The sequence below is a fragment of the Buteo buteo genome, chromosome 7 (genome assembly GCF_964188355.1).
Source record: "Buteo buteo chromosome 7, bButBut1.hap1.1, whole genome shotgun sequence".
In the NCBI taxonomy this organism is placed as follows: Eukaryota; Metazoa; Chordata; class Aves; order Accipitriformes; family Accipitridae; genus Buteo; species Buteo buteo.
The window spans coordinates 973,742-996,939 of record NC_134177.1 but is presented as its reverse complement, the minus strand read 5'-3'; the positions used below and the strand labels follow the sequence as shown (position 1 = coordinate 996,939).

General features: G+C 46.9%; 1 protein-coding gene across 1 annotated transcript; it reads right to left on the bottom strand.

Annotated features, from left to right (window-relative positions):
* Positions 1-16,170: 16,170 nt before the first annotated feature.
* Positions 16,171-18,108, bottom strand: SUCNR1 (succinate receptor 1). Its single transcript, XM_075033175.1, has 2 exons — positions 18,067-18,108; positions 16,171-17,405 (listed from the first exon to the last, which is right to left on the bottom strand). The coding sequence occupies exons 1-2, from the start codon at positions 18,106-18,108 to the stop codon at positions 16,455-16,457; spliced, it is 993 nt and encodes a 330-aa protein (XP_074889276.1). The 3' UTR covers positions 16,171-16,454.
* Positions 18,109-23,198: the final 5,090 nt, after the last annotated feature.

Here is a 23,198-nt window from a genome sequence, read left to right as displayed (position 1 = left end):
AGGAGTATACCATATCAAAGTACTCATTTCTAATTTCACACTACTTTTAATACCAATATGCTTATTAAAGCAGTATTTTCCACTGCAAGACATACAGTGCATAATTTTGTACCAAAAAATTCTAAACTTCTCTAAAAAAACCCCCAAACACACCTTTAATCACTTCCCAATGCTTTGCATACAGCCATGTGTTTGCAGTGTAGAATCCTATTAAATCCCTCTGAAAATATCTCAGCAAATCACTATTAATCTTACATGAGATGATTAAGCAACGATCTGATAAGTTGGATACAATGTCATTACATGTTAATATTTATTATTAAAAAAGATCCATCTTAGAAGAAACCAGTGATCAGTGTTACTGATCGGTAACCATGCACAGAAAACATGAAGCAGCAGCCCAAAGGGACCCCTGCTTTCAGCATATAACTAATTAATTCAATGCAAGTTCAGGCCTGCACTGGTCTCATCACAGATTTCACCTGCCATATTATTACAAGAATTTGGGCCTTGGTTTCAGTTAAAACCCCGTTCACCAGCGCAGCGGCTGCTGCCTTCACAGCGTTTAACCTGTTTCTGCGCACAACCTGGCACCGAGCAACGCGGCTTCAGAGCCGCCCAAGGGCAGCGCAGAGCTCGGCAGCCCCGGGACCCCCGGTCCCTGCTGGGGTGGGAAGACAGACAGGGACCTTTTTTTGGGAGTCAAGGCATCTGTTGAACCAGGGGGTTTGCTTCTTGCCCACTTTCTACCTCCCACAGCACATGAGAGCAGTATCTTCCACTGGGATGGCCCCATGTGTCAGGAGATTTCATTGCACATTTCTGGGTGATTTACTATAATAATCAAAAGAGTAGTCTCATTCATTGTTTTCAGCTATATAAGTATAAAAATTTACCCAGTATATTGAGTAGAATGACCATCAAGCAATTATTTATTTAGAGAGCTCGCAGTTCTCTGCAACATGATCACAGCTCTTCTTTTGCATCCTCATTCAGGGATTCTGAAACAGCATTTTTTTAACCTTATACTCTATATTGAGAGTTCAGAGGTACTAAAACCTACTATATTATCTCAATAGATATTTTGGCACTCTGTAAAATTTGGCTTATAGGCCAGGTAGAGTTTAATGTGTTATGCTGCGAGTATGAATGCTGCACACGTGCACCACATTTGTCTTAAAAATTCACATGTCATTTTCAAAGCATAATATTCCACACCTGAATTAGACAATGATTTCAAATAAATAATTGGAATTACTGCTGTTAAAGCACATGCAAAACTTACAGTCTGCAGAAATAAAGGGAAATCTAAATGTGACTGGCAAGCTTGAGCCTGGGGCAATATTTTTTTCCAGCTAATTTAGAAACCTATAAAGGTAAGATTTTTATGGAAATAGTTGCTTTCACCACTGGCTTTGCTGTTGGGTTTTGCTCTTAATGAAGTTCCTTTCTAAGCTTTACAATGCACAGTCTCATCGGCTGACAGTAATACCATCTCAAGATTTAGGGTTAAACAAGTAACACGCATCGTATTGTAACTCTTCCTTCTTACAGACAAAGGGAAGAGGTTCCTCAGGGTGGAGTTCCTGCGTCATGATCCCGGCTGCACCTCTGTACCCACGGAGGGGACCCCCCCACCGGCACGCTCACTAACAGCATCACTGCTGTGCACAAGGCGATGCTGAGCAAGGGCTCCGTGAACCCCTGCGGCACACCGGTCCGTGGTGCCTGGAGCAGGCACCAGTCCTGCAGATGCAGCGGGGACACGGCCGGAGCAGGTTCTTGAGAGCCTCCGGGCAGGTGGGGGTGGAGGAGAGCAGCCAGGGCCTGGGAAGGAACACAAAGGGACAGGAGTGGAGGAAAAGGACTGCGGGAGGAGCACTACCAATGATTGGCAAGGGAAAGCAACTGCAAGAGCATGGAGACAATTTAAACATAACTATAATGTATATTATTATATGATATTACATATTTCTAATACATCTGATCTATTTTTATATATATTTATAAAAGGAGGTGGTAGAAAGTTGTAGTAAGTTGATATGTGAATTGTCTCAATGCAGTTATCAGCCTTTGCAATCACCACCAGCGCTGCAGGCAGATGTGCGCTTCCAGCTGCAGCTGAGCCCCCCCCGCTGTGTCCCAGCCTGGGCATCACCCCCAGATCCCTCCTCTAACAGCACCAGCTGATGTCCCTGCTCCCAAACGTGGAGCTGGCAGCGTGATCCGTCCCAGGAAAGGGCACACCATTATCCCTAACATCCCATAATCCCTGGGTTTCCCTAACCCCGTTCCATCACACCGCTGTGGGTCAGCCCCAGACCGGGCGCAGGCAGGGACCGGTGCGTGTGCCCCCTCCACGGCCACGCACACAGGGCTGGGGACCAGCCAGAACTCGACACATACGAGAAGCCTCAAATTATTACCACCAGGTATTTAAACCAACAGAATGGAAGGGAGACAACTGCTTGGTGGGTCACTTCATTTTGCTGTCTCCTAAGCATCTCTCCTGTAATGCTGATGGTCATAAGAGGTGATATTAAAGGTCGTGTTGGCAACAAAGTTTTTACATCATGTTTTAGTTTAGTCCTTCAGTTACCATACAGCATTGTGGCCTGCCCTCCTCTGGGGCTCACTGGCATATCAGTGTTCACTTCATTTACAGCACAGTGAATATCCACAGTTTACTTCCAATGCAAAATAAAAAAAACCAAACAACCCCAAAACCACGACCTCACAGGGCTGACCTAAAAAATCCAGTAATGTGTTCCCAAATTTCAGGTATGAATATTAACAAATTCCTTCAATGATACCAAAATAAAAGATGTTTCACACTTATGTATGTCACCACTCACCTAATCCAACCAAATCTCATGCTGTTTCACCCTAGTTGTTTTTAAAGGTTTTCAAATTCAACCAAAACTTAATTACCTCTACAAATAACAGAAAAAAAAGCCCCACTCACTTTCAAAACTTCAGATGTCTTTGCAAATTTAGCCTAAGCTGTAATGCCACGGGGAAGGATAAGGATGAGGTGTGTCAGCAGTTGAAGTGGGGCACAAACACCCTAGAAATGCTGGTCAATGCCAACATTACCTGACAACTCCTTGCACCACAGAGTGATGCTCTGAATGTCCTGTAACACCCTGAAACAAAGATCTGAACCTTCATCTGCATTTTCAGTACATGACATGTATATTTACCTTATCCCCTTCATTGCCATCTGCTCAGGGACCTCTTCTGCTTTGTTACTGTCACTGTCATGTTTTCAAAGTCACAAGGTAGTCTTGATAAAACATGGAAAGAGCATACACTGACCGTCAGAGCCTACCGACAGGAAAACAGGACTTTAAAACATTTTATTTGCTCAATCTCAGCTACTCACACAAACAGGAATATTGCTCATGCTCATATGCTGCTCACAAGTATATTTTCAGGCAGTGGTGTCTAGCCTGGTCTTATTTCTCAGTTTTGCTTTAGAATTTCATCACTGCACGTTCAGTTTATTGAAGATGACGACAAATTTTCTCACTTCTCGACTCGGTGTCACACAAGCCCAACAAACCCAATTTGCGTGCCACAGTGACTTCTCCCATTTGAAATAAGCTCAAAAGACAATTGTGTGGGTTGGTATACATAGCAAGCAAACTAAATGGGTACTAAGCCCCCACTTCCCTGCTGGCTCACACCTGACACTGCAGGTATCACTCACGGTGCACAAGCGAAGCCGTGTTTGGGAGCTGTGCTTCAGCCCCGGGCTCTCCTCACCGCGGTCCCACCAGCCACACACGTCCTCACCCCAGGGGAGCAGCTCCCGGTGTCAAGCTGGGATGAAAGTGCTGTCTAGAAGAAGAAAAAAGGCAAGTGTTAAGCTTAAGAGCACACTGAACATCATTCACCCTCCACTCAAACAAATAATTCTAAATATTTAAACGTTTCCCAGGATAGTAGTTGGTTTTGTTGTTTTGTTTTTTTTAAAGTGATTCCTCAAAGTCAAAGTAAATCCATGGAAATAGATACTCTCTTTCTCTGTATCCATGACAGTATCTTCCCAAGAAGCTGCCATCTCACAGCCACTCAGTTCAGGTGAAAAGATTCTTCTTACAGACATCATTTTCCAGCAGCTTTTCTTACAGCCCCTGTATCCCCCTCCCTGGACAGATGAGATGCTTCAGCTCTGTGCTCTCCGCTCTGCAGAGGGGCTCGCCGGGGCTGTGGAGGAGGATGCCCAGCGACTTGCAAATCACGTGGCACAGGCATTGCCTGTTCTACAACAGCTACGAGTGAGGAGCCATGAAAGAAAAAGGGAAGCAACCAGCAGGGAAACTGAAGCTGGCATTGAGAGAACTGCAAACAAGGTCAGTAATGGCACTGCTGCTCCAGCAGTCAGTGTTTTCCTTAAACCTGTGCAGTGACACAACATGTATATAATAAGATGAATCTTACTTTGTCATCTTCTGAGATACCTACTGAGATATGCTGCAATAAGCAAAAGCCAATGTTTTAAAATAAACCAATGACACATCACCAAAAAGAAAAGAAAGGTCAATAGCCAAGGATGTTCTTGATCAGCGTCAGATGATAAATCCTGGAAAAGCCAATACATGAATGGATCAATGCTTAATTTACTGATTTTGGCATTTATGTTCCATTTTAGGCATTTGCAGCCAAAACGCATTTGAGCTCAGTTTTACACCCAGGACTTGCATCCTGCACACAAAAACTTTTTCTTCTGCCAGCACCACCTGGCCACTATTTTGCCAAGCACTCTTCTAACAGAGGCAAAGGCAGGCACGACACTGAAATATCCCGAAAATATATCTATATATAAAAACATCGTATTGCCAAATTCACATTGTCATCAAACCCCGGATAAGTTTCTCGTAGCTCATGCTGCGCCAGTTCCTGGATTTACTTCAGCGTGCCATAACCGTGGTTTCGTCCTGCAGCCATTCCGGACCAGCAGCTCCCTTCCTCCCCGTAGCAGCCGTGTGTCACCAGCCAGCGCGGTTACACCGAGCGCTGCCATGCACCGTCTCCAGCCCCGGGCAGGATGGGCGCAGTGCCGGCAGCCTGGATGCCCACCACCTCCCTGCAGAACCGCTCCGTGCCTTCGATGTTTTCCCGGGTGCTGCTATCAGCTGCACCTTTGTGGGGCCGCTCAGCCGCCTGGGCAAACGTGTGGCCTGCCAGAGGAGTGGGGTTAACTTTTCTATGACATTTACATCTTGGAAGGAATAAGTATCTTAAAATCTTAGTTTATATTAAATACGACAATAATATGCTACATAAAGAAACAGGAGATTTTGGCATCTTATTCTGCACAACAGAAAAAAGCCCCAACTCTTCAACAAGTACTCAACCTAAACATTCTTTTCTTCCTAAGTTAAGAGCTGAGAAATCTTACAAGTTTAAGTCATCCTCACCCCTATTAAGAAGGGGTATCATTTTCAAAGAAAAGCATTACTTTAGGTGCAATATTCAGTTATGTTGAAAGGGCATCTTTTGCATCCCCAAAAGCTGCACTTGCACAGCCACTTCAGCTTCTCCATATCCCAGAAGAAGCCAAGTAGTCAGCACATAATTGACCTCTTTGCTGAACCTCAGTAATTTTTTTATTGCCAACCCCTATAACTCAAATCTGGTTTCTAAGAATTACAGTCTTTTTTAGCTTTAGCTTTTTCAGTTCTCAGCATCACAAGTAGACAGCATTATTCAAGTTAGCAGGTTAACAATTTAAGTGTGCCAGAGAACATCAAAGAATGGTTTCTCTTCTGTTGATATGAAATAATAGCACAGGACATTAGCGGGATTTAGATTATCTTCTTGTTATATCAAGTTTTTTCAGGGAGCAATGCAAGCAGGGGCCAAGCACTCCTTCCAGGGGTTTCTCCTTCACCTCTCCCGTTTGCAGCACAGACACTTCTGTATGCAGTTGAACTGCCCCTTCTGCTTGGCAGAAACACAAACCACTGCCATTGCAACGCCGCTCCTCCAGCTCCACTTCTAAGCCCAAAGCACGCTCAGCCAAATCAAAGATTTATACAAGGCAAGCGTATGTAGATAGAACGAAGAGAAAAGCCCAAAAGCAAATACCACCAAACAGCCAGCTTACACAGAAGCTTTTGCATCTGCATATTTGTCCACCAACAGAGTCATTAATGGTGACCAACAGTTTGGAAAGGCTGCAAAGCCACTACTAAGAGCAATACAGTCCTCCTTAGTCACGTTATACTCATCAGGCACATCAATAGCTTTTGCAGCTAGACACAGTGACAGAAAACACAGGGTTTGAACTGCTGCCCCTGGGACTGAGCAGTAAAATTATTCCTTAGACACCCCTCCTCTTGCCATCCCAGCATCAGAGCATCCCACAGGGACCAGCCCTGTTACACCCGCCCTGCCGCAGGACAGGGATGCTGCACCCAGGCTCGTCTACCTGGCATGACCAAGGGCAGCGAGAGCGGTAGAGCCGAATCCCCCAGCTGAGGGTGGGACAGACCGCGTGTGCGCCAGAGCAGCATTTCGGATATTCCTCACTGGAGTTCAGCTGCTGGAAGGCTCGGGCCACCTGGCACGGACCATCAGTCTCCAACCCTTTTCATCCACCACAAGGCCATTTCATTTGAAGTTGCTTAATGCTTTGATGTAGCATTAGAAGATGGATGGCCTTACGCTTTCCATCACATTTGCCTCAGGACAACATTAAGGAGAGGATGCCTTTGAAGGAACATGGCCTGAGCTATCGTGCAGGATGGATGCAGCAAAGTCTTGACTCAGCCAGCAACATGCAGAAGACAACGGGCCCTGTATGCCACCCCCGCTTTCGCTTCCCTGTGCCACATTTCACAACCCTCCCACTTGTGTCACAGAGAGCATCTTAGCAAAGACCAGTTAGTTCCCCTTTACATTGCTGCATGAACACCGAATATATATTTCCGTTGCTAGATAAACCAAACTGGGTCACTTTGTTTCTCTGTAGTAACTCATATTTCCATCTGATGGGTCACACCACAACCCAGCAACACACAAAACACTCATACGAGCTTTGTCTCTCCAGCAGCTCATCTAATAAGGCTTCTCCAAGAAATGCCACACTCAGCAGTAAAATTTTCTGCTGCAGTTTATTACTTAGTAAGAAAATGACATTTGAGAAACATAACCTCATTCTTACCTTTTCAGCTGGCTCTTTCTCCATGCACCCCTGGCACAGCATTCTGGGTGCTCCCACCCACGCTAATGGGCAGCATCAGGCTGGGGGGGTCTTTCTACAAGCAGGCAGCTGCTGTCCCGGCTCCTCTTTAATCCCTGCCAAGCCACCACACCCTGTCTGATGCGGAGCCCCTGGCTCCAGGGGATCCAGGTGGGATTCATCCCCTCCTCTGGCTCGTCAGCACTTCTGGCCCCTCACCCAGGTGGTGGGACGCTCCCCAGTCCCCTGCCCTGGCACTTCGTCACCTGGCTGGGTAGCTGGGCTCTGCGAGGCATGGTCTTCATCTTTCCCATCAGAAAGAAGGAATCAAGGTGACAGCAGGTGGAACGTGTTGTCTGCTTCTCAACAGCACCCACCAAAACAGAGCATGGCCCTAGGAAGGAAAAAGAATACATAAGACCAAGCCTTAAAGTAGCTGAGAGTGCAGAATTTATTTCAAAAGTCAGCATGCAAGCTGCCAAATTGCTTTTATTTATCAAATGACTTAATTATTTCAACTGGAAGGTTATTAATGAGACTTTCCATCCTGCGATTCTTATGTGATGATGTCAGGAAGTGAAGTAAGATTGCAGGAATGGACAACATGAGTCAAAAGCATCAGTTACATGTTTGGCTTCACTTATGCGGATCAGAATTAAGGTAAGGTATGGAGAAGTAAAAAGAATTAAGACAAGTCTAATGGCCACCTTGCCCATGACATCAGTCACCTGCAATGTCCTATCCTCAGGGTGTTTATGCATTTAGGTCAGACCCCTATGCTGCTGATCACTTGCTATAAAGTTGCTTTGAACAAATAGGTACTACCGTAAGCATTTAAGTATGTGTTTTACGGCACAGTTCAGATGCTGGCCATAGACCGTGGGGGTACTGTTGAGGTGATAACATTTAAACAAACAAAGGAACACATTCGGCTGGCTTACAGACTCTTTTAAAGAATTAAGTCCCTCCTGAGCTTCAGGAAGATGATTTAACTTAAATATTTTTAGAAAGTGGGAACCAAATTGAAAACAAGCAAAAGTCAGCTGAATTAATATCTCTATTGCCAGCAGCACCAGTAGTTAAAAATCTGAAGCTGTCCAGCTGTACCAGCTACATTGTCAGGAATACACTGGTGTGACTCTTCATGCAGAAGGGCGCCAGCATGCAGTGACGGGAGCCGGGCAGCCTGGCATACACCCGGCACAGTTAAATCACAGCTGGGAGAGCTCATTTTGAGTTTCCAGGACTACTTCTGACTTTGCAGGCAGCCAGCCCTCGCATGGCATGGCACTAACTCCACAGCCACTGCGGTAGCCTGTGGGCAATCCTGTTCTTCTGGAAAGATATTCTTAGAAATAATTATTAAAATAATGCAGAGCAGAAGCTGCTTTAGCATAGAGCATGACCAGAGAGCTGGTGAGGAAAGGAGTGGGGTTCCTGTCCTCAGTGCAGATGTGCCAGGGAGCGGGGCAAGAGGCGATGGGCACAGGGGGAAATCCTGGAAATTCCCGTGGAATGTAAGAAAAAAGGTTGTAGGACAGTTTACACATTCTGAGCTGTGGAGGAGCAGAGGTCTGCTTGGTTTTTAAATGAATAAAAAATATGCTCATGCATTTTTGAGCCCTCTGCTCTGACAGGTGGGTTTGGAGCTGAGCTGTGATTTCCCTCAGAAGGTGGGTCCTCCTCCTGCAGCTCCTTCCCCTGAAACCAGGCGTCTCCTGGAAAGCAGCTCTCCCTCTTTCAGGCTGACACGTCCAGCACCTAAAACCAGGGGTTAAAAGTAGCCCAATGTCTTGGCTTCTGCATTTGACTGGGAAAGCAGACAGCTGGGATCGCAGCACGCCTCTGCGCTGGGGAGAGCCGAGGGCGCCCGGCACTGCGACGCGACCCCTCGCCGTACCCAGCACTGCTCATCGCAAGGAACATTTATTTTTAGATCACTTACCGCCAGTAAAACATACTTGGACTGTTTTCAGTCTGACTCACAGCTGAATTCCTGTTCTTCTGGAGGCTGAGTTTTCTGTCCCCACCCAAAAGGAGGGAAGACAAAACAAAATTAAACAAAAAAAAAAAAACAACGGCCGGACCCCAACCGAAGACCAGTGTGGATGTTTCCAGCCTGTGCTGGTGCTGATGTCTGCATCCACGCAGGGCATGGGACGGCCGGCACGGGATGGCGGAGGAGGGTGGCCGGGGCGCTCGGGGGGGCAGTGAGGGGGCATCGCGTGGCTCTCCCTGGGGGGACCCAGGCCCCCAGCCCAACTCACCTACCCCAAACCTGCACCCCGGTTCAGCCCCACTCAGCTCAGCCTAAGTGATATATCTCCATGAGAAGAGCTTGTGGTTTGGGGTTTTCTATTTTAATTTGTCTGTATACTACTCAGTATACTCGTACTATCCAGTACAAAGGCAGAGCATGCATACATAACTTTAATGTAAAGATTTTTATCTCGATGTCACCTAGGATGTACAAAACAAAGCCAAAAGCCTGCAAGAGGTTGCAGAGCTGGAAACACCATCACACCCAGGCTGGGGGAGCAGCGCTCTTACCCCTTAAGGTGTTTTTTTACGGAATTATTTGCCTGTGAAGTGATATGTGGCTGGTTCATGCAAAGACCCTGAGACCTGCCCCTTGAAAGAAAAAAGGTACATCTGCAGCAAGCAAAATCAGAGGGAAGAAAACAGCCCTCAAATATTAGCCTTTTTGGAAAGAAACTTTCGTGTTTTTCTAGCTGGATGCTACAGACTATTTAGCCATTTTCAAGATAATGTCTGTAAGGAATCCTTTTTTTGTTGCATTTTTGCTATTTTTAATTGAAAGACCAGAAGCACCATAGTAAAGTGTGTAATGATCAGAATTTTCACTAATTAGTTTGGGGAAATGGGATTAGGTGGGGATTTTAGAGACTGCTACTAAGTCGAAAGCACAAACCAGGATTATCTCAGAAGGCTAAAGGGACCAGAGCCCAACGGGACATAAAATCACCCGAGGTGCCTAGGTTTTGTGTAGGGGCTCCTAAGCTAAACAAAAATGGCTTTTATGAAGGCCAAGAAAAGAAAAAGGTAGGTCGTCTGCTGCAGCATGAGGGACCAGAGCAGAGAGGCGTTAGGGAGCAATTGCAGAGAGGAGTATGCTGCTGCTGCTGCCATGTTCACCCTGGGCTAGGCAAGGCAGGAGCTGCCAATGTCACAATTTCCAGTTACCGAAAGGTTTAAGATTAATGTGTTAATCCAGATCATATAACCAGGATAACACCAGACTCAGAAATAGGGTTACTAAGGGATTATTAAACTTCATTTTTCCTCTTTGCCTTTGCTTTAAGCCTCAGCCAGCGGCTGCAGTGCTGCCTTTCAGCCACAGGAGAGCACGAAGAGCTCGGGTCTTGGGTGGGGGTTTCACGGGACCAAGTTTGAGCCGGAGCACAGGCTCGTTCTTAGACCCGGCTCCGTTAAGAGCAAGGGCAAAGCTCAGCTCTGGTGCATGTGCAAAAGGTTTCTTACTATGTGGCTTTACTTTAAGTCTGCAGTTTAACATGGTTGTTGCCATCTCTTCCCCACTCCTATGTTTTCTAACGCTGGTGATGTATAGAGTATAAATGACCTCTGCTAAGTCTTCTAGAGGGAACTAGTCTGTACTACTTGGTATTTATAATTCATTGTATTCTTCTATTCTGAACAGAATGGTTCTAAAACTTAATTATATAAATAATATGTATTTTTATTTGGGCTATATTTCTTTATATCTGTTTTATATCTAATTCTTCACATAGGGTGAAATCAGACTTGCCATTCACAGTCACTGTGGATATACTGGTCTGACCTCACAGCCGTCTGCTTTGAGCAGGAGGTTGGACTAGATGATCTTCTGTGGTCCCTTCCAACCTGAGTATCCTATGATACTACATACTTTTATATTATTAAATAGAAAATATTTTCTGGGATTAAACAACAGTTGGTCTTAGAATAAACGGTCAATAAAATGTAAGTTCCTTTTCCTGCATCTTAGGTGGTCCATAAATCCAACTGCTGGAGTACAGCATCTACAGTGAAGACATTAAAAAGAAGGAAACATTGAAAGCGACAATATGAGAGACAAACCAACTGTCACCAGTGTGGAATTTGGGAAAAAATACACAAAATGGGAAATAATATCTGCCATGAGAAATCTCAGATGTTGGTTTTACATACTAGCTGGATCTGTAAGTGCTGCAAGCCTGTATAATAGGTAGTGCTGTGAAAGACAGTTTTCAAAAGCAATGGGATTTATGATCCTGAGTCTCAAGACGGTTTCAGAGATTTCAGCACGCTGTTTGTAAAGGCAAATATCACCTGCTGCTAATTCCGTTACAGCTCAGACAGCCGCCTTTCAGTTGGACACGAGATTCCCTGTGCCAGGTCGGACTTCGGGGGTGCGTTAAAAGGCAGAGCCCAGCTCAAGCCTTGATGGAGCAGCCGTGCATGGCGCACGGAAAGCTGCTGAGTGTGGCCGAGGAAGGTGCCAGCTCCGGGGCTTGTCCTCCTCTTTGGAAGGAAGCGAGCGCTCGGGCTGTTTGTTTAGTCAGGACATGCAAATATTTCTAGTTTCTCGCTCTGCGGCTCCAAATCCCGCTTGTTTGTGGGAACAAAAAGCAGGTTCTGGGTTGGGCTGCAGGACCTGGGTCTGGAGGGAAAATGTGGGGGGCACCGAGCCTGCGGCCAGCTGAGCCTGGCCCCACTCCCCCTGTGGCCCTCAGACCCCGAGCAGCCGTGCTCGCCCCTGCCTCCCTGTTAGCAGCTTGACGCTACCACTTTGTGGAAAATTGCTGATGTGGTCTTTCAGTATTCTTCCTGTAGTTTAATTGCATAGAGACAAAAAAGAGCTTAACAGCTGCCAGCCTGTTCCTGCTGAAGTTAGAGCTATTGCAGTCCTTCAGAATTTCAGTTAAATGAATTAATAACCAATTTTCTAATTAGCTAGCCTCTGTCTTTTAAAATTTCATGTGCCATGGTATGATCAGTACACATACTAGGGAAATAATAGCATCGTTATTATAAAAACCAGTTGATATAATGTATGGGATTTTTATGAAGTAGTGCTGGGCTTTCAGATATACAGGCACTGGTTTCTAACTTTGCACCTTTTTTATGGTGGTTATATATTATATATGAAGAGAAAGAGCATATATTTAGAGATAATGATTACTTGCCGGGTACCAAGCCGACAGGGAATAGCCGTGTGGGTGCATGTGACACTGGTGTGTACACAGGGAGGTATCCTTAGTGACTCTATGCACTTAATAAGGAGCAGATGACCCTGCTCACCTCAATGGACACAGCAAAACAAATAACTGAACATATTAATCCATAAGAACTGTCACTACACATTGTTTGCAAAGAAAAATCACCTCCTGGCCATTGATCACCCAGACACGGTATGCCATGTACTCTACAGGTGCATCTCTGGTGGGGAAAGGGCAGTGGCATCATGCGTGCCCGCGGCTCCAGCCTTGTCATGGGGCTTGGACTGGCCTTGTCCCAGCCTGGGCAGGACAGCGGAGCCGGACCCCAGCCAGAAGGCGGCAGGACCGGGGCAGCGACACCTGGATGCTGTTGGGCCAGTAGTGCCTCCTCTTCCCGTGCCTGCGCCTGCCTCGGAGCATCCCGTGCCCACCCACGGGCAGGAACGAGCTGGGACGAGCATCAGGCAGGGTCAGCTGTGCTCCCCCAACAAGCCTTGCCATCCCGTGTGCTCTCTGAAGGGGCAGAGATGTGTTTCCTAATAGCATTAAAAGTAGGCTGTGGCTTACCCTTTCAGATTTATACAGCCCTAATTAAACAGATACTTTCAAATTACCAGTGTGGATGCTCCCAGGGAAGCTGCCTGTCTTCGTCTGCCCTTCTGCACACACAGCTGCTGGGAAAGGCTGAGCTGCCAGCATGACGTGAGCTGAGTATGATACAAACTATTTTCTGGAAAGTGGCTACCAGGCAGAGGTTTATTTATCTTGTGTCTTCTCCTTCCTTCCTGCCATGCCTTCAGTATGGGGCCTGAACGAGCACTTGCACAACCGGGGGTTGCTGTCATCTCACTGCCCAGCACGTACGACCGTCATGTGGAGGAAAAAAGGGATGGCTGATATCATGAAACGGCCCCAGGACATCAAAAGGTGAGGAAAGATGTTTTCGTACCCTGTGAAGATGATGGCAGTCACCAGAAGAGAAACACTACTACCAAGAAAGAAGGGCACGTAGCAAACTGCCTGCAACGGGCATCGCCTCTGATGGGACTGGGGTGGGGGCACCGGGAACCACGGTGAGACTCTTGCCAAGGAGCTGCCTACGTAAACCCAGGAACACTGCATGGATTGCAAACTGAACTGCGTGCGGTATTCCAGCAGTAACAATATTCACCACTTAATGAGATCAGTGTAATGAATAACCCTGTTAGGTGAACAGGTGAGCGGAAGGTGCCATCAACTGCGTTGTGGAGCAATAGGCATTGCATTCGGTTTGGCAGATTCCTGCATGAGACACAGGTAAGAAATCAGGCTAAACAGAAAGTCGGTTTGGGTTGAAAATGCAAAATTTCTCTTTTCACATTCTCTCTCAAGCCCAAGATGGATGGCAGCGGTGAAAGCAAATACAGATAGTCAGGTGTAGGAGCTGACAACCACGTATCTCTACTGCCAGAAAAAAATTAAGTACAAACAGCATGTCCAGGAGGAGTGTACTTGGCCTTTCCACTTCTGCCATGGGATTATGCATGTATTTAAAACCCCACAACCCGCCAACTCCTCTTCTGCCCCACATGAGCCCATTCACAAGAAAAAAGGAAGTCACTGAGCTGATACAGGAAAGCCCCAAATAGCTAGACTTCTAGAAAATAAACATTTATTTGAGAAGTCCTGTTCTGTCCACTGCAAAAGGCAAAGGTAAGTCTACCAAAGGTGTTTCAGCTTATTATTTATTGCTGTATGGTACTTTCCCTGGAAGAAAATTCCCTTTACTGTGTTAGACTCCAACTTTAAAAAGGGAATATTCAACCTGCTTTTGGAAGTTCTGCTCTTAGCTTCCTCTGTATGGGGGTGAACATGCGCAATATCATACCCAGCTCAATAATTACCTCTTGGTGTTACATGTAGTGGTCCTTACAAAATCAGGAGATATTTATAATGGAAACTGAAATGCTGCCTTATCCCTCCCAGGCCGTGCTGCCATAACACGTGATGGATCTTTTTTTTTCCACCACTGACAGAGTGATTTAGCAATTTAAGTGTAAAGAGTTGTTACAAAGCAAACAGAGGGAAGAAAACAAGGATTTATGCACATTTCATTCCAGTCCAAACTGTAGTTAGCAGTCCCCGCATACCCCTCTCCCCGCCGGCGCAGCCTGGCTGCCGTTTCCAATGGCTTTAGGCAGCAGCAGCGCTGGGGGGGACGGACCCAGCCCTCCCACGGCCAACTGCTGAGGGAGTGATGCGACAGCAGCATCTTCCCGCGGCATCACCGGGATCAGCAGCAGCAGCAGGACCCTGGGCTCGGGGGGATGCCCACAGGTGGGTGCCTGGGAGTAGCACCCAGCAGGTGCCGCGGCCACCCCAAAGGAACGCCGGCATGGGGTTTTGTGCGAGATACTCGCAGGGGGAAGCAGCTGCCTTACCCCTCAAATTGGGCCAGATGAGTACTTTTGCTCAGACTTTTAGGGTCTTAATGTTAACAGGAAAAAGGCAGGTGTAGTGGCTTCGTGGACATTAAAGGGAATAGCATCTAAAACAACACCCTCAACACAAAGGAGGCTTTTTTTTTTTTTTTTTAACAGGATGCGTGGTTTATTATCGGGCAGGCTGGTATCAGTGAAACAGCTAAGCGTACTGCAGATGACCAACACGTCAGAAAGTAGAACTGGAGTTGTCTCTGACAAGGCACGACAGCGGTCGGTCCTTTCTCCAGACCTCGGGGAGCAGCGAGCCCCTGGGCAGCGCCTGCCTCCTGCTTCGCTGGGGGCTCCTCCATCGCCTGCCGGAATGCAGGCGGGCGAGAGGCTGCCCGCACTCTGCCCACGCTGCTGCCCGCACTCTGCCCACGCTGCTGCCCGCGTTCCGCCCAGCACATCCCAGCACTCTCAGCAGGTCCTTCCCGAGCCCCGGCTCGTACAAGCATCTTACTTCACCGATCTCTTCACCCTCTGTATTTGAAGTCAGGTCAGTCAATTGGAGAGTAAGTTCTGCTGCAGCAACAGTTCTGCAGGGATGTTAGGCAGAGAACTGGCTCTTCGTTAGCTCCTGTTTCATTATCAGAACTGTTAATGAAGTTCAAACCGTGAGGTCCAAATTCTGCTTCAAGCTCTACATTCTACTCGCACTCATAGATAATTACATTAAAGTTAAGTAAATCTGTACACTTTGAAAAGCACCTGCGAGTATGCTAGTATGAGCCTGCATAGCTGTCCCAGTGATGTACGAAGGCAAATCTCAGTTAAGAACTAAACCAACAGATTTTCTTATTTTTACTTCTGCAAGCTGAATCCAGCTTTAATATCAGGTTGAAAGAACCTGCCTGCACACACACACACGCCTTCCCTGTCTCCATGCTTCCATGAAATGCTTGTAAGACCAGCAGCCAAACGGTTCCGCTTTCTGCGCTCTTTGCACTTGCTACAAACAAAACCAGCAACCTCGCTGCTGTCTCCCTCCCGCGATGCTGACAAAGCGTTCCACCCAGCCGTTTGCATACCCTCCTTTTTTGCCACATCCGAGATGCCAACCCTCACCAAATCAGCTGGAAACGGAAATTGTCCCAGCTATTTATTCTGAAAGGTAAACCTCCCAGGAGACACAGAGTTTGCAAACGCTTATATAAAGAAGACTCGACTTTGATCCCCAGACTGTGCTGACCATGTGAATTAGTGCCCCTGGCACATTTTACCTAAGCCCAGGTCCAGTCCAGCATCAAGTTACGGCTCACAAGGAAGCTGTCTGAGAGCAGCATAGTTTCCCTCTAAGAACTACCATGGTGATCTTTTATTTACAATATTAATAGGCAATAGGGTTTCCCGCTGTACTGTTGTGAGAGAACATCCCTTCTGGTTTGCTGGACTCAGATTACCAGAAGGAGGTCTCTTGTACAATAAGGTAACAAGTGCTTTTAGAAGAACACAATCAGCTTATGCATACTCTATAGCATAAATAAAGTTATCTACAAAAAATGGCACTGTACATTGGTGAACGCTCTCCCTAAGAGTTTCCTGCCCCCGTCTCCCACTACAAGAGGTCTCCTTATTCGTTCATTTGTGAGTGGTTGTCAACCTGCTCAAGAGCTGCCTTGTTTTTGCTATCAGCATCTCTCTGAAGTGGTCACCCATTAAGAAATAAAAAACAGGATTAATGGCGCTATTCAAAAACGCGATGGGTCTCGTGATGATGTAAATGGTGTTGATGATGCCCTGTGTGCACACAGAGACATTCAAGGCTGGTATTCGGGAAGCAAGTCGGACATTGCGCATTATGTGATAGGGAGTAAAGAGCAATGAGAAGGTAACCACTGCGAGGATGACTAAAGCAAGGGGTTTTTCAAGTGTCAGGAGAGAACTGAGTTGCTCGCTCCTGGTTTTAAGGAAAAGAACCATCTTCACATAGAAGCAGCACATGACCACAAGAGGAATAAGGAACCCAAAGACAGTCAGGAACATGCTATAGATGAGGTTTTTTGCAGGGTCTCCAGAGCTTGCATAATCAAGACACTTGTACTGAGAGGCAGGCGCTATAGGCTCCAGGAAATACATCAACGGCAGCAGCTCCAGTACCACGCCGATCCATATGGCAACAGACACGATAAGGGCCGTTCTCCTCTTCTGTAGAAAATGTTCTCTGAAAGGATATTTTATGAGCATGTATCGGTCAATACTGATAACGGTGAGGAAAAGGATGCTGCTGTACAGGTTTGCATGCAGAAGAAATCTGTTGCTGTGGCACAAGATGGTCTCCTTTGCCCATTGATCTCTGGAGTAGCTGTTCACAAGTATTGGAAGAGTACACAGAAATAATAAATCTGATAATGATAAATTGAACAGGTAGACATTGCCACTTTTCCAGTTTTTCAGGCAGAAAATATAGCCGAACACAACAATGGTGTTTCCAATGAAGCCTAAAATGAACTCAATGCTGTACATGGTGGAAAGATAATATTTTTCTAGGGCTCTGTTCATCAGCAAACAGCCATCTGTCTCGTTCACAGCCTGGAAAGATTTAAAAAAAAACAACAAAAAACAACAAACAAACACAAAACCACCAAATATTAGTAAAAGATCACTGCATGGCTATTTTTATATTGTTGCTATAATAGGTGAATATAGCCATCTATTTGCTTACAGCTTATATGGTAGGTAGAGACTTGAACTCAAAGAATATCCCTTATGCACACAAGATTTCTACCTTCAGCTCTTGACCAGAGTTAACAAGCAAGATGAAAACTTGCATGAGCAAAAACCTGCGTGAGGAGTCTGAAGTAAAAGCATCACCTGAAGGCATATGCCATAACATGCCAGCTGCCGCTTTTGGCCAAACCCATGGCAGTGCCAGAGGCTGGGAAAGTGAAACTTGCCTGTCATCACTTTGTCACAGCCCTTGCTGGAAGTCATCTGCCTCCCTGTTACCCAACCCCTGTCCCGTGGTCTCACTCATCACTAAAGCAGAAGTCTGCTGTCAAGACTGATCAAGGATGAAATCATTGGCAGCAGTACAGCCACGCTCTGACAGCGTTACTCGGAATTCTTTAAGAAGTCAGGAGATAATGTGTTTATTAAATTAATCGGACTATTCATCATGCATTTTGTACGGTTTTGCTGGTAACTCGGTACCAGAATTGCACGGAAAGCACTGTGAGGGTGAAGCGCGTACCCTGTGCCTCACGGCAGATGCGCTGGAGCGCTTCCCAGCCATTCCTGCAAACACGGGACATTTCTGCTCCCGGGGTTTTACAAGTCTCTTCTGTTTTCTACATAAAGCCCTTTCAAGAAGGGAAGGTGCAGTTACGACTGAGTCCTCGTTGATAGGAAAGCGACTGCAGTCAAGGGGACGGCACAGTCAAGATCAGGATAAAACGCCTTGAAAGCCAAACTCGCAAACTTTAAGTCACTCTTGCTCTTAACTTCCTATGAAGTGGGAACACCCCGTATGATTTATTCAACCGCAGCTCATAACCTCTGCCAAACCCACCCCCTGTGTACGGTGGAGGGCCCCCAGCCCAGCCCTGCGGAGCGGCCGGAGGAGGAGAGGCTGTTCCTTGCCTGGACCACGCTGAGCGCCGGGCTGGCAAACGTGTGGCTTTTTGCAGCCGGGAGAGCTACCGGCCAGGCTGCCAGCACCGCTGCCACCCCTCCCGCACTGCTATTCCATTTTCTCTTTGGCTCCAGGCAAAGAGCTTCGCCTTTCGGCTTGGAAGTAAGTAGCACGAACAGTATTCTTTAAGGAGCAAAGCTTTCTAGGAAGCTGCACCCAGTGTGAGTTTGCCTGAGGACAAATTTTTCTCGCTTTCTAAAAGTTGGATAAAAAAACGCTTCCATGCTACAGGGAAAGAAATATAGGTTCTCAAGTGCTCACTCTTCTCCCTCCTCAGGCAGACACCCGCACCCACCTGCAGGGGAGCCATAAGATAAAGAAAGCTTCTAGCGAGAGCCTTTGGTTAAAATAGCAGCAAAGCAATTAGAAAGCAGAGGGAAACGAAACGTTAGAAAAATGGGATATAGATTGAAACTGAAATCAAGCTGAGCATAAGCTCTGAAAGAGCAGCAATGTGACTGCTACAAAATCCACTAAAGATAGTCTCCACAGATCCTGTAATTGTTTTATGTATTTTCAAAGTTGTTCTGGTGTCTAGAATTTGTTAATAGGTCTCTGCTCTTAAAGCACTGTATCTTACTTCAAAGGTAGATCATGAGACAGAATAAAGTACAGCATATACAAAATTTCATAAAGTTACATCCAGCAAATATCTACGCTTACACCGTGTACCGCAGGAGACAAAAATTATATAGCTGTGAATGCTCACTCCGGTCAGAATAACCTCACATGCAGCACCTAGCCTAACCCTGGCTGTGCAGGCTCCCGAGAAGAAACTCAACACTTTAGTGAGATTTTAATTCTAGAAAACACTGCACTAACATTAGCACTTTAAATTCAAATAATAATTAAAACATTACTGTATCGACAGACACATGGATTCAGGTAGTTGTTAGAAGAAGACCGATTAATCAATTTTAAAGTAAGTAGTCAGAGTAAAGCGATTAGCGAGTTCATTCAGAAACAGTCTCGCTAGAGAAATAGCAGAGTCTACTTGAGAAGCCGCAGCCTGAGAAGCGTCTCCCCGGCACAAGGACACCTTACCATCCCCAGGGCTGGGAGCTGCCTCAGCATCAGCTCTCCTGGACCATGCCTTGGCGAGAACACTGGGATCCCTGGAGCACAGCACAACATTGCCGTTTAACCTCATTTGCATATGATTCAATCATTAATGAGTCAAGGCAAAGGAGAGATTTGTTTGGCTGAGCAGGACGCGGGGCATTTTTCATGGGAGGAAGGTACTGCGAAACGTCTGCCCGGCCAAGGAGAGAGCAAACCAACACTTCCCCTCCGCAGAGACCCGGCCGAGAACCGCGGGGCAGGATGGACAGGGAGCCCGCGGCGTGCCGAGAGACCCTGCCCCACGTCGGGTCCCGGTAACGGATTCCACGCGAAATGCTCCCGTTCGGATGCCGTGCAGATCTCGTGGCGAGCCGCGGGGCCGGCCGTCGGAGGCGCCCGGCTCCGGTGCAAAGGACTTTACTTGGCCGTCGAGGCCAAGAGCCCGGACCTGCTTCCCGGAGGCGTGAGAGGGAGAGGGCACCGCTCCGCATCCCACGTCTTGAGAGATCCCCAGAGGCGTCAGGAGGGCAAAGCCTGGCGGCTTGTGTCCTGATGACACGAGCCTTCTTCAGCCACCCACCCGGCTCTCCTGTTGCGCTCGGAGATCAATGCAACAGATGATACAGCGGCTCCGTGACATTCTATAGTTAGCACACCAATTAAAACAACATATTTTAATTATACTAAAGCAGAGCACAAAAGAGCAGCACTTAGTTTTCACACAGTGACACATTTTAATGCTTCAAAGCTTGCTGGTTTATTTGTCATTGCTAAGAATACTATTAAGTTTTTAACTTTGAGAATAAACGCTGCTAATGCAAAATGACTCTGCTCCATGTGACTAATGCACCTGAACCAGTCTATATCAGCACAAAAAATTGTTTCTTGGTTTCAAATGATACAGTGGCATTTTTACATGCGGTTTGGATTTCATTTTTACCTGTGGACCACTGTCTTCCACTGTCCAGAAGCTCCAGGGCCCTCCATAAAAGATTAGGTTTCCATTTCTTGAGGCAGGGCACATCCACCCTGGGCGTCCAGGCTGAAAGTGCTGATCCTTGCACAAGAAAGTGAGGGTGCTGCAGCTTTCCTCCATAAAAACGAGCAGGAGAGCAATCTCAGCAGTGTTTTGGGTTGAACATGATTGGGCAGCTGGGCAGCTGGCACGCGTGAGATGCTCCCTGTCTGGGATTGCCACTGCTACTGGGCAGGTTTGTATCCAGGGGAGATTTCTAGAAAATCCTGCTCTGTGCAATGTAAACTTTCATATACTTCCATTTAACTTCTACTACTGTGCATAAACATGCTCTGATATTTCAAGCCAAAAAGCTGCTGCTGCGGGACCTGCCAATATACATTAATGACTGAACACAAAAGCATCAGTCTTTCTTCCCTGGCTCATGTAAGCAGCAGAGCGCTTTTCAGCCTGCTACAGAAGAAACGATTCACTCTGTACGCAGGCTGCGGGGCCGTGTCCACAGTCAGTAGGCCTACTTTGCAGGAAAAAGAAAAACCCAGCATTTGGGGGGCTCACTAATCGCCCCTCTAGTAAAGAAGCCAAACCTGTGTTATTCACCCGTTAACGGCAGCTTGCTCCGAATTGCTGGCAGACACAAACCAGCGACCGCTGCGCCTCGAGCAGATGGCCATGCATTTGCAACGCACACACGTATACTGACATCTAATTGCTTCATCTGACCCCAGCAAAACCAGGACGTTCCTGCAGTATTTAGATCACACGCAGCATCTGGAACGCACGGGCAGCGCCCGCGCTGCTGCGAGCTGCCAACGCCACCGAGCTGCTGCTTCATCCCTCGCAGGGGACGAGCAAGCTGGAGCCAAGTTCCGATGTTTTAAGCGTATCTAAAAAAGTTGGGTTAGCCCTTCGTGCAGCTCGCGTACTTGAGGGCAAGGCCGCCCTCAGGCAGGAGCGGAGCCCCGGTGAGAGCGGGTGATGCCGCGCCGCGGCCAGGACGGTCCCTTCCCCGGGGAAGGCAGCGGTGGAGGTCGTGCCCAGGAGAAAGGGACGTGCGAGCCGCAGGCAGGGCACCGATGGGTGGGCAGCTCCAGTTCGCGGACAGACGGCTGGGTCTCAGGGTCGTGTTCTTCCCAGGCTCATCCCCGCTCCTGACTGCATGGGTAACAGCGCGGGGTCTCACCCCGACCGTCCTGGGATGGAGCCTTCTCCAGGGGGTCACGGCCACGGAGGGTGTTTCGGAGCAAAGCTTTGAGGTTATCTGCAAATGCAGCCACCGCACGGCTAACCAAAATCTCTTTTGAAAGCGACTTCCTTCCTTTTCAGAAGAACCGAGAAGATAAGTTTCACTTCTCCTCTCTACGTACCCAACAGCCCTGCGGTGCTGAAGGAGCTCCTACACTTGGTGAGAATCCTGGAAACGGCAAGTTTAGCAAATACAGCTGAAGTACAGTTACATTTCTTAAATTTAAGCCAGAATTTGTAGACCTCATTTTTAAAGCATGAGTAAAAAGAGAAAGAAGCTACAGGTCATCTGTAGATGGCTGCAGAAAAACTATCATGAGCTGGAAAAAAGGCAAATAAAACAAACTGCTAAAGGACACACTAGCTTTCAGTCCCCAAAATTCTGGAAATAATCAGCACAAGCATGTATTCAGCATTACTTCACCTTGGTGAATTATACAAAAGAGTGGTTTCTGAATTTTACCAGCCCAATGAAATTAAAATTTTAAAAAGATAAATCAGAAAACAAACAGATGTTGAAACTGCTCACTAGTTTAGCAGTGCTGTGGGCCATACTGATGCTTCCCATGGAGCAGCTGTCTGGTTTTACAAGAGCCAGGAGCTACTATCGTTCTCTCCTGTCATGGTAACAGCAGGATGGAATGGGAAGAAGGAGTAGCTGCCACCTGCTCGGAGCTGCTGGGTTTGCTGTACAAGCATCACGCCCTGACAGCTAAACTCAACAAAAACGTGTGAAATCAACTAAAGGAATAAACAGGGGGTTCCATTATGCTCAAAATAAGTCTTCTAGGTGTGCCTATCTTTTGCCCCAGCTGCTGGAGGGATATCAGTTTCTTTACCATGACCAGCAGTACCTTGGCTGGAGCTTTAACAGGGCGACGATCGCCACGTGTGTTTACGGTGGGGAGACAGCTGTCGGCGTAGGGCAGCTGTAGGGAAACTGTGAGCAGCAACTACTGCATTTCCACATCAGCGTCATGACGTGTGCCACAAAAAATCCAAAATGGAATGGAATGGGCACTGATAAAGTAGAGCACCCATCACAAGCGAGTCATCGTACATAACTGGTGATGGAAGAAAATTATGGCGGATGAAGTACCGTGAAACAACTTAATACGTACGTACAGAAAGCTCACAGTTAATGAGTGACTAAAATGAGACTTCATTAAATAGCCAAGTAAAGCATTATAAAAGGTAACACATTACATTAACCCATCATTTTAGAGCACTACTTTATATCAGTAGCAATTTGTAAGGAAAACTAATAAATTCACTGATCTTAAATCACCGCATCTTTCATACAACTGGATTACAAAACCTGGATTTTTTCAAGGAGACCTGGTAGGTTATGCCAAGGCGTGGTACTTGAAGCCCTGGATGACGGGGATCTAGCAGTCATGACATAGCT

Bases quoted from the DNA above. Each gene is read 5' to 3' on its own strand.
- SUCNR1 (XM_075033175.1), bottom strand. From the start codon at position 18,108: ATGGCTGGGAAGCGCTCCAGCGCATCTGCCGTGAGGCACAGG. The intron at 17,406-18,066 runs GTACGCGCTTCA...AAATCTTTCCAG, and splicing joins CATCTGCCGTGAGGCACAGG to GCTGTGAACGAGACAGATGG.